This window comes from Diorhabda carinulata, chromosome 11 (assembly GCF_026250575.1).
Source record: "Diorhabda carinulata isolate Delta chromosome 11, icDioCari1.1, whole genome shotgun sequence".
In the NCBI taxonomy this organism is placed as follows: Eukaryota; Metazoa; Arthropoda; class Insecta; order Coleoptera; family Chrysomelidae; genus Diorhabda; species Diorhabda carinulata.
The window spans coordinates 6,126,605-6,138,858 of NC_079470.1; the positions used below are offsets into that span (position 1 = coordinate 6,126,605).

The 12,254-nt window shown below is 31.2% G+C and overlaps 1 protein-coding gene across 1 annotated transcript; it reads left to right on the forward strand.

The window, feature by feature from the left end:
- The first annotated feature begins 3,949 nt into the window (after nucleotides 1-3,949).
- On the forward strand, nucleotides 3,950-12,025 carry LOC130899348 (forkhead box protein F1-like). The gene is made up of 2 exons (XM_057809244.1): nucleotides 3,950-5,090; nucleotides 8,618-12,025. Exons 1-2 carry the CDS (start codon nucleotides 4,172-4,174, stop codon nucleotides 8,773-8,775), a joined length of 1,077 nt encoding a protein of 358 aa, XP_057665227.1. The 5' UTR covers nucleotides 3,950-4,171; the 3' UTR covers nucleotides 8,776-12,025.
- Nucleotides 12,026-12,254: the final 229 nt, after the last annotated feature.

Consider the following 12,254-nt stretch of genomic DNA (forward strand, 5'->3'; position numbering starts at 1 on the left):
GCCTTTGGAACTGTGCGGGATGGGTTTGTTTGAACTTGGTTGTGACGTCTTTTGTTTGAATCAAACAAAAATAACAATCACTTACATAAACTTTTGATGTTATTGGTATACCAAAAGGCAAATGTCTAGTTTCTGGTTTAGCCCCATCTAAGAGCTTTGAGATATCTTGGTCAAAGAATAGAGCAGCAAAGGGCTGATCAACTGGCTTCGACTTTTGGTGATGAAGTTTCATATTTAACCACCTGGTATTCCGAATTCAATCGACGTCGCACTCCGTTACAGGATAAATTTCGTGAAGGTCTTTCAAAATTTGCTGTTGTACTACAAAACATCGATGCTGTGCGTAAACTGACATTGTAAGATCGTTTTGGAACATACCGTGGGATTGCAGGAACATTTGGCTGTCAAACAGATTTGGGTCTTACAAGAAGGGCCGAATCCAACAAAAGTTGTTCGCGCACGAAGTACCTCAAAGCAAACAACTTGACATGTCACTACCGTTCCATTAGAGCAACGTAGCAGCTTTTGTTGGACAAAAATGTTAGAAGAAATCGTAGGAAACAATAGCAGAAGACGAATCATTTTCCAGCACGACAATGCGAAATCTCAGTTCAAAATAAAAACGTTTGGAGGTACCCCAATGCTTCGGCAATTGGTTCAAACGCTTGTAAAAGTGTAGTGATCTTAATTGAGAAGATTTTGGAAAACAATCTAATTATAAATTGTTGATTCGACGTCCAGAGCAGCTTTCACCGACTCTTCAGTGCCTAGAAATTTATATGAACCCTTAGAACAAGACATGGAAGATTGAAGCTACAGCAAAATTGATGTTTATTAGCTCGAAACTATTAGATACATCGTCATCATCAACAAGTCTCTCAATCCTGTGAATTATGCCTATCACTTTTGGCGCTTTAAATCTTTTTTATGGGGTGGATTACTCCTCGTTTTCTAATTTTTATTTTCTTTACAGTTTATCATCTATTTTGGCTGCTTTTTTTGTTATTTTCCATTCTTTTCGGTTCCGGCATTTTGCTTTTCAGTTTTCTATATTCATTGCTTTTATGTCCTGCTTTATTTCGTTTCTCCAATTTTTTCTCGTCCTACATCTTCTCCTTGGCCGCAATGGGATAAATTGCGTTTAATTCTCATTATATGTCCAGTCCATTTGAGTCTTTGTGCTTTTATGTATTTCACTATATTTTGCTTCCCCAACTCTATCTCTATTTCTTATTTGTTACGTTATTTTGTGTTTTTGACGATATAAAAAATATAGGAATTTATGAAGATATCAAAAGCAACAAAAATAATTTTTTGTTGTATTTGAAAATCTGTTTTAATTTTCAAAATTGTCCTAATTTTACGATAAAGCCATAGGAAAGTTTTTCCTTAATCCAATTGGAAGATTTTTCTATTATCGTGAGCCAATTATCAGGGCCGGATTAAGATTTATAACGCCCGGGGCTAAAATAATGACGAGGCCCCCTTAAGGAATTAAGGCAACCCGGAAAAATTAACAGAAAATAATATAAATACATAAAAAAATACAGAATGTTTTCCAATTGATGGGGAGCTCTTGGAACTGGGACCCGGGGCTATAGCCTTCCCCCAATCCTCTAGCTTTATCCCCCCTATTTAAACGTTTATTGGTTATTTTTACATTGAAATAATTGAACGATATACTCATAATAATGAATAGTAATTGAAACAACAAACTACGAATGAAGAAATTTTTAATTACGTCGAAATACCTTGATCGATCGAAATTAAATTAATAGAACTGTTAAAAGTGGTCAAAAATAAACATTTGGTATGCTTAGAGGTAAAACCATATTTTTCCTAGTGTTGAAATTGTACAGTCATAATAAAATCGATCGTTAAAACATCAATCATCGTCTCGTTACGAAATTATATAAATTTAGCACATTCTCAAGGAATTTGCTAAACAGCGTCATAAATTTGTAATTTATTTAAACACGTCATTCAATTGGAAAAAAAAATTCGTATAGAGGAGCCCAAAATAATAAAATTTGGGGCAATTTCTTCGCAACCCTTCAACTTGAGAGCTCTGTTTCCTTGGCAGGAGGGGGAAGTAATCTAGTCATCATTCTCTTCCTTCAGGTCCTTAAAGTCCACAAATTTTTCTTTTTCAACTGCCTGCTTTTCTAGCTTCTTGATCTCTTTCCAAACAGGTGATTTTTTTGAGGACTTCGAAGCTTGTCTCGTCCCAAACTATATCCGATGGTGCTCGGAAGTTTTAATCTGCTAATTGTTTAGAAAAATTTATCTAAAATTTTTCATAAAACTTGTCATTTTTAAAGAAAAGTAATATGACCAGTAAATTAACTAGTCCAATCAACGAGAAGGCAGATGTTGATGAAATCACGGGGGGTTGTTGTAGCTAGATTAAATTAAATGGGGATTTTGTATAAAGTTGACCGTAAAAGTTAGCAAAAACTAATAGTGAGGAAAGTTTGGATTAAATAAAACATGTAGCCGCAGTATCAATATCGAATACCTTGTTTTTAGCTTAGTTTCTGATCGTCGAAATCTAGATTTTTCTTTTCAGATTACTCTATATTTTCAAAAAAAAAACCAGAGGAACTGTTTATTTATCATCATTTCTAATCTTTTGGACATAGTATAATGAATGATATAATGTGGAAATTGTCTAGAGAGGTAGCTACTAACTTTTTGAATATTTTTACAAAATAATCTAAATATTTTCTCAAATTATCATAGTTTTTTATAACCATAAGCTGTACAGAGCTATAAATAAACGCTATAAAATGAAATGATCAAGCCTCTCGTTGTAAATGAAGGTTCGAACAATTCATCTTCTGATTTCGATTTGAAAGAAGTAGTTTTTGTATTAAAATTATTATTTATGAACGTGACGATCTTTAAAAGTCAAATTTTAAACCCTTATATCTAAAAAGCCGGTATGAGTCCTCATGAACGCTGAAATCGATGGCTAGGACACATAAAACGGATGTGAAAATATGAATGAAGTTGGAAAAATAACAGAGAAACCCTTTGGAAACTGGCCCAAAGGAAGACCATAAAATCTATGCGAAATTAAAGTCTTGATTAAGCGATTAATATACGTACCAAGACGGATAGTATTTACTGACTAGTTAGAACAAAAAATAATTTATTGGAGCTTGTAGCAAATTTCGGAAATTGTGAACTTTTATCAAACTAAAAATCCAATATTTCTGGTAATGTTTTTATTATTATCATGGAAACTACAATATAAGTGAAAAGGTAAATAGAAAATTCAAATCGTGTATGTAATTTGTGTTAACACACTTGGTTTAATAGAAATTTCTTAGAATTTGACTAAAAAATTCATCAAATAAACATTTTTAAGTGTTTCTATATTCTATATTTGAATTTTCTATTTACCTTTTCACTTATAGTGTAGTTTCCCTGATGATAATGAAAATATTTCTCGAAATATTGGATTTTTAGTTTGATAATAGTTGAAAATTTCCAAAATTTGCTACAAGCTCCAATAAATTATTTTTTGTTCTAACTAGTCAGTAAATACTATCCGTCTTGGTACGTATATAGATATATATTCGGTTGTACATCCGAATTCCAATATCAAGATGAATTATTTATCGAGATATTTTTGTGGTAGAGGGTTGTCGGTCAAATATAGAAACACCCTGTATAATGTAATCGTTATTTCTATAAATATAAGTTTTAATTTATTGTTGAAGTTATATTAGTTACATTATTAGTAATTTTATATTTAAATAAAAGAAAATAAATGGGTATTTGAGGTAAAACCGAGACGCTTACCATGATAACATCTCGAGATTAGTCAGTCACATAAAGTGAAATTTTCGAAGGAGTAGAGGTACATCCCACACACGCCGATAAATATAATGTAGTCCCCGCCTGCATCTCGTCCTCTATCTATACCCAATATTCTAAGACCACATCCTAAACACATCTTTACTCACAGACGTCTCTTTAACTTCTACGAGAACAGTATCATTTAAAAATTTTCGAGTTGTGTATATAAAATCGACCTTTTTGTATATAAACTTACTGTATATATACAATATTTGTGTATACATACAGTCGTTACGAGTGTTTGTAATATAAAGAAGAAAATTTAAATTGTTTAGTTTGAGTTAGTGTAAATGTTTAATTTATAATGAAGGAATCACAGTTAAATGAAGTCAGTAGTGCAGCGGTCGGTCCGGCGGTGCATCAAAACATCAACAACATACAACAGCATTTACATCAATTACATTTACATCAAAATCACACAGGAGTTATTTTATCGAACGATCAACCCCAAGAAACCACCACCACCACTACTAATACTAACCAAAACGAAGCGGATACTAAACCTACAAGCAGCGATAAAAAATCCGGTATACGTCGACAAGAAAAACCTCCCTATTCTTATATAGCTTTAATAGTAATGGCGATACAAAATTCACCGACGAAACGATTAACCCTTAGTGAAATTTATACGTTCCTACAACAAAGATTTCCTTTTTTCAGAGGTTCGTATCAAGGTTGGAAAAATTCCGTGCGACATAACCTCTCGTTAAACGAATGTTTTATCAAATTACCAAAAGGATTAGGTCGGCCCGGTAAAGGACATTATTGGACAATCGATCCAGCTAGTGAATTTATGTTCGAAGAAGGTTCCTTCCGACGGCGACCTAGAGGTTTCCGAAGGAAATGTCAAGCTATGAAACCCCAATATCATCCCGGTACGTTTTTCACTAATAACATGGCCAATATGGTGAATCAAACTGCCACTTACGATCATCAAGCTCTTATCACTCAAGATTATAGTACTTGTTCTTATAATGGTGCGTCGCAAGTATCCGCGTCTCATTATGGAAGTTACGAATATCCATCGGTGTATCAACAACAATGTGATAGGGAATGGGGAGGCGCTACCGGGATTCTACCTTCTTATTCCGATAGTACTATTTCCAGTTCTTACATGAAAGCTCCTTTGAGTCCTATGAACGAAGGACAAGAAGCGCCATCGCCTGTAATGAACGAAAATTATTATCCTGCTTATGGAAGTATAACCTCCACTTCGGAAACCAGTAAGTACTTGTTTACATCTCAAATCCTTGAAAAAATTACTTACTTTTGTCTTTTGAATTATTGAAATTTTTTTCTACGAACGGCAAACGGAAAATCGAATTTTTTCATCGGCCTTAACTCAGTTCTTGACTTAAGTATCATATATACAACGACCCAAAGGATTTATCGAGTTCCCTTTTCTAATTATAACACTGGGAATCCTTATCAGCGTTTACACATGAACTCTATTGAATTCTCCTTAGAAGGTTCAAGATGTGGAATGGTTTAGTTGCTAAAAGTCCTTGAAATTTTGTTTTCCGTATTGCACTCCAAAGAAATATAAAATGAAAAGATTTATTTTGAAGAAAAAATACAAAAAATCATGTCCCATGACTGCTCTACGCAATGGGGAAAGTTTCAGCAGTAAATTTTCTCTCGCGACTCAAAAAACATCGTTTTTTCGTACTTTTTATTTGAAATAAATTTTTTTCTTGGGTCCACACGCCAAATTCTAGAAATCCTGCCTGTCTCAACCCCTATAGATCGTTCCAGTAACTGGTTTCACCCCCATTTACCTTTTTTATTAGATATTATCAAATATTTAAAAAAAAACGTGTGATTGTACATTAGAAATTATTTTTCTTTAATTGAGGAAACACAAATAAAATATTTGTTTATATTTTCAATTCTTTAAGTACGTTGAAATTAATTTTAACAAATAATTGAATATAAAATTTAAAACACGCAATTTACATGGATTTGTCTTTTGAATTATTGAAATTTTCACGTAAAAATGAAGATTTTTTGCACAAATATCTAGTTAAAACTAGATATCGATATATAATTTTGATAAAGTATTGATAAATTTCATGAAACGTTTGAATACATTCTTAAATTTTGACTTGCGTGGGGCAAAGCTTCGAAAAGACGCTTAAAAACAAGAAAAATTTACCAGATTCGTACTACAAATAGCTAAAAATAGTTCATGTTTTTGAGTTTCGTGAATCCGATTATGTCGTTTGTTTTTTTGGAAAAACCTTGGCAAAATCGAATTTTAAGAAAAATTTTCGATTAACATTGAGTAATCAATTATTATAAATAATTATTTAAATCGTAAAAATGTAGACATAGATAATAGATAATAAGCAAGTGTTAACTTTTTCATGAAAATATCAAAATAATGTACAAAGCAGATATAAATTCCGAATCATTTATCGGCCAATCCCAAAGATCGAAATTTTTTTATCATTACCCATAATTTTTGTAAATTAAAGAATTTTTTTGTTCAAGATAATAAGGTTAATTAAAAAATTGAAACTATATAAATTACAACATTTCAAATCAGCTTCCAAAAACTTCCAAGTCCACCTGAAATAGGTCGATTATTATTCTTAAATTGACAATTTATAGTATTGAAATATTATCTCAGTATCCAGCACCCTCTAAGAATTATAAACACCCCCTTGAAAATTTTAAAATAAGGAAGGGGACACTTTGTTGGAAAGGGATTTTAGTCTGCTGTTTTTTTTTTAAATTTGGTGCAATCACAACTAAGAAAATCAATTTTTAAGATGTGAAATTTTGATTTTTTACAAATAATTAAATGTTAAAAATGACCACGATTCATTTCTCGACGATTTTGAAATTCTCGTACAACAATTTGTATGACCTCAGGAGCAATTTTGTTATCCTAACTTTTAAATAATCAATTTTGTCTGGTCTATTAAAATATACATTAGATTTTAAATACCCCCTAAAAGAATTAATCGATAGGTTTGAAATCGGGGGGTCTAGCCGGCCATTCGATCGTTCAAAGTCTTCCAATCCACCTATTTGGAAAAACCTCATTAAAAAGTCTTTGTAATATCTAGTTAAACCTCACTATTAACTGTGTCTTCAATAAATTATGATTTTGAGTGCGATCCACACACATCCAGTGAGGATTTTCTCTGTTCCAATATCTACAGTTCTGCCCATGGTCGATTCAAGAATTTTTGTCATTTTTTTCATTTTTTCATCAGTAAATTGAACATTTTCAATATTTTTTACAGTTTCGCGAAACCAATTATCCATAGAAACATCTAAAAGACATATCTAAATATAATTTCAAATATTGCTTGAACGACTTTTTTACTTTTCAACAGACACAGCATTTTGTTTATCAGGTATGTAATTTGAGTATGTGCTTTTATCTCTAAGTCGGAACCACATCAGTTGATTCAGATGACAGAAGCTACTGACACGTGACACGTGCTGGGTGGGCAAATCTACGACTTTAATGATCCGCGTAAAATTGAAAATAGAGCAGGAACACCTAATTCACCAAACAGTCAAACGGATATGATTTTTTTGTATAACTAAAGAAAAATTTATTATTTACAATCGTAACAAGTTTTAATTTCCGAAAAGTAGTTTCTTTATATTATAAAAATACGAAATATATTTGGAGAAACATCAAAATAATGGCAACTTTCATGAGTCGACACTCGTCGGATATAACCTCGAATTATTTAGAGCTACAGTCAAATTTTAGTATTTTAAAGAAACTCTGTATTTGGTTGGACATAATTATTTCTCCAAGATCTCATTTCTTAGACTTTTTAATAAAGACATAACATTTGCATGACGATTTTCAATAAATAATCATATTATTAAGCTGTTTAACAAAACACGGCACTCCTAACCTAACCTAACCTATTTCACTAGTCTCGATTTCAATTCATTTCATATTTTCGCAAGTATTTCAATCAGTATTTATCTTGAACCTAACCTAACATTATCTAACATAACCTTACATAACCTTACATATCCTAACCTAACTTTGTATAGTTTTCGTCAGGATTGCCTGATATTCATAAGTACAGGATGGAATACCAAATCAATAAGGTCCTTAAGGTATTTGAATTTCAATTCATGTCATCATATGCCACAAAAAGATCAGTTATTATATGTTTGGGTGATGGAGCTATTTAACTATCAGTTTTTTCATTAATTTAGATGTTTAGCTTATTCAAATTTCGAGATAAAAATGAAAACGATTTAACAAAACGAAATGGAAATATCAAAAATGTAGAAGGAACTATCAAAATAATAGGATATTAGTTTAGATCGTGTAGGATATAAAACATTATTTCATTAAATTAAATCTAAAACACCTAAAAATAAAAAAAGTTATTTCAAGTACCTTCTGATGATAGGACGTACATCTCAGTATTTAGAAAATAGATTGGAGAATCATAAATAAAGTAAAATTGCTTTAATAAATCGTGAATTCAATTATACGAATTAAAAAATTTTTGAATTTTGAATAAAATACAAAAAAAATTATGCTGGCTGCTGTTTACTTTACTAGACAACTAACCTTGAAAAAATTGTTTATTGTGGTTGCAAAAAATGTTTATTTTGATATTAACGTTGACTTTTTGATCAATATGATTAAGGAAATTATCAATGTCAAATCATATTTTGATAAAAGTCGAAACTAATTCCTAAAGTCGCATATGTATAAAAACTGTTATTTATTAATATTTTTCCGTTTCGTTTTTAGTGATGAGGCCTCCCAGTAATTCAATACAGGCACCTCAATGTGATAGGAAGCCGTATTTAAGTCCACCGCCTCCGTCAATTCCAACGTCGCTTCCTTCACCCCCAGCAGCTAACACCCCACATACTTACTACGAACCCACGGTAAAATATAACATGTAGGTATAATGAACTGAATGTTTTTTGAAAAAAAGAAAATTTTCGTTTATTCTTGTATTTAAAAAATTGATAAATAAATCGAAATTGTTCATACTATCTATTTTCTAATTATATCTTACATTTTCTGTGTTATTTATTTTGTCAATATCTTCGTCTAGTTTTTCTTTTGATTAATCGCAGTTGTTTCGTTGTTATCGTTGTCAAATTATAGTCTTTAGAGACTGAAGATAAACAGGTAACAAACAGTTTACCTTCGGTCTCTGAAGACGATAACTTGGTTATCGAAACGCGTATCAGAATCAGTGTATTCAGTACTTCGAGTTTTCTGGTTAGGAAATTTCAATCGAGTCATCTTTTCTTATGATTTCGAGTTTTCTATTATTGGAATTTAATAAATAGTCCAACAATTTTGGGGTCTTGAATTTTTCGAAGAATAGTCTATCGATTTCTTTACTTATCACACGATATCACTTTAAGTATTTTCTACAATTTTCGTTTAACTACATGAAAATTGTAATTTGTAGTTAGTGATAATTTATCAGGTATCTATATCCTTTAAGGCGTTTGACTTATTTTTTTTCCCTTATTCGTCTTCAAACGCTTTCTCCACAGATTTCTGTATTCCGCCCTCGCTAATATCTTTCAGTACTGTATCCCATTCTTTAGCTTTCTTGTACCTCCGTCCCGTCTTATAAGTTTGAATCCCTCATAAGCCCCCGTATTTGTGAACCATTAAATTTTTGCCTCGCTGGGTTTGGGAAATTTCTCTTTCAGATATAAGAATCCATTGCCACAAGCTTTAGGCATGGTTTTCACAAAATTTTTCATCATGTCGAACTTTTTATGCAACGGTCGTCTCCACAAATTTTCCAAACATGTTCAATGTATTTCATTTTTTCAAGAAGGAACTTCATGTTCCGAAGTGTCTTTCAGAACAGAACCACGGGCAATCGGCACTTAAGGACGTTTATTTCCGTTGTTTGGCAACACTGTTTTCAAGCTAATTTTTGAGAAATCAATGAACAATTTCAGTTTATATTCAAAATTCGGCACGAGGACGTGGCGCCTGGATTTGACTATGCGATACTTGAAGTTAGAAAACTTTATTCTTATTTAATATTTGTATAAAACAACCTAACCTCAACCTAACCTAACCTAACCTAACCTAGCCTAACCTAAAAACTTCAAAAGTTTAAAAATCGTGACTTTTTTACAGCCAAAATTATCTGAAGTGTGAGGATTATTTTAGTTTTAATTTATTATTATTATTTTTTATTATGGGGGGTTTCGCTTCATCATCACGATGTTGATAATAAAAAATTTCCAGTTTATTAGAAAACATGTAAATTAGGTTAAAAAAGAAAATATGTTATAGATGTTACAAAAAAACAAAAAATATTTTTTTATTGAGGGTACATCGAGAGAAAACTTATTATAAAGTTCGTGTGACAAAAAGCAGTGCTGAAAATTTATTGATATAAGATTAAACGAATATTTTTGTGATTATTTTGTAAATATTGAAGCCATAGACAAAAAATCTCGTCTTGTCTCGCACGACAATCTCGCAGAGATCTGACTTTCAACGGAGGTCGAGAAAACAGTTTTTCCGCTGGTACAGATGTGGCTGAAAGTCAAAATAAATTTGTTTGTTATAATTAAGCTATAAACATACCATTTTCAACTTTTTTGAGGATTACATTTTCTTTAACCTACGTGGTAGCGTCAAAATTAAATCTACGGTATAAATCGAATTGTTTTTTTTTTGGTAGTTTTCAGAACTGCTCAAATTCTTGAATAAGGTGTTTATCTACTTGGTTTCAGTCGATTTCAAGGTCCCATATAAAAATTTCACTTTTTACTTTGTCAATAAACAGATTGTTTGATAAAATAACTATTGGCCACGTAGCATATTATTTATTTCTTCAAAGTAAATAATAAATTATCGACTTCTTCAAATGTTGTCGATTTATATTCTGTTTCTGCGGATTTTTGTATATTTTGAAATTTTCACATTTTATTGTTAACTACTCGCATGTTATCATTAAAATTCTAGCTAGTAGTTATCATCTTGTATCTCTAATTGCTTCAAATACACCTCATTAGGTAAAAGCTGCTCCTAACGCAAATTTTTTTCTCGATTCTTGTCATACCAACATCCACAGTCATATCCACACGGCAGGCACCATTCGAAACAACTCGAATGCGTTTTGTGCTTGTTTTTTATATAAAAAAAAAAATTCGTCTCGTAATCGAGACGAGACGAGACTATGCGGTACTGATCGCAAATATTTTCGGCAACTACTTCACTTATTGTTGTCTTTTTACCAAATAAAAATCATTATTTGTTTTTATAAATATGAACAACAATTTTTTTAAAAAAATTTCGAAGTTTCATTTAAACAATATCAAAGTTGAAAACCAAAGATTTATTTGTTTTGTAATGTTATTAATTTTAAGTACTTATGTTATTACAATATATGAATTTATAGATGTAGTTAGTTTGATCCTTCAATAAACCAGATTTAGTTACCATTGAATTACCAATGCGATATTTGTATATTAGACCGATAACTTGGAATTCAAATTACCATCAAAAACTTTCTAATTTATTCCAATCGGGAAATAAACTGATTTTTATTTTAAGCAACTTAAGCATAGAGAAAATGTTAAATATAGTGAGAGAGAGAGAGAAAGCATCGGGATTACCATTCTTTGTCTCACTCTAATCGCCAATAAAATCAAAACTTGGTATTCTTCTATTTTGTCATTGTTACTATTTGAAACCTCGACGTTATTTCGATCCAATCAAAATAAATTAAAGAGAGAGATACAGAGTGGTATACCGATGTTCTTTCTTTCTTTTCAAGCCGTTCGGGCTCGCTCTCTCTATCTTTAATTAGGAATTGAGTGCTTTACATGAGGAACCGATGAAAAAAATTAACAAACTTGTGTCGAAGAAATTATTTGTTGGAAATATAAAAAAAAGATGAGGAATTTCAGATTTTGTTATGAATTTTTTGATATGTTTATTGCATAATGCAAATAATCTTTTTTTACTTTGAAACATCGCACCTTTTAAATACTTGAGGTATTTCCAAAATTTTTTGATAATTTTTTTAACCGATTAAAAAATGTAGTTTCGCCTTTTGGATGGTGATTTTAATTTCAATTTGATTTATAGCGTTATATTTAGAATTATTTATACAATAATTTTGTTGAATAGTGAAAAAAATAAAGTATTTTTAACAACAAATTTTATTTTATTTAAATAGTAAACCGAAACATTGATCTAACATAGGCGTTAACTTGTTACAACTAAATGTTAAATTATGAAACGTGAATAGACGAGTAAAATATACCTGCGTGTAAGGGCGTTTGGTTTAAACAGGCTATCAGACGTGTACGAAGACCTTTTTGTACCTCACACTTATTTTTAAGCTTCTACAATTTCTAATAGCCGTGCCTTAACCGTCGTTTCATCA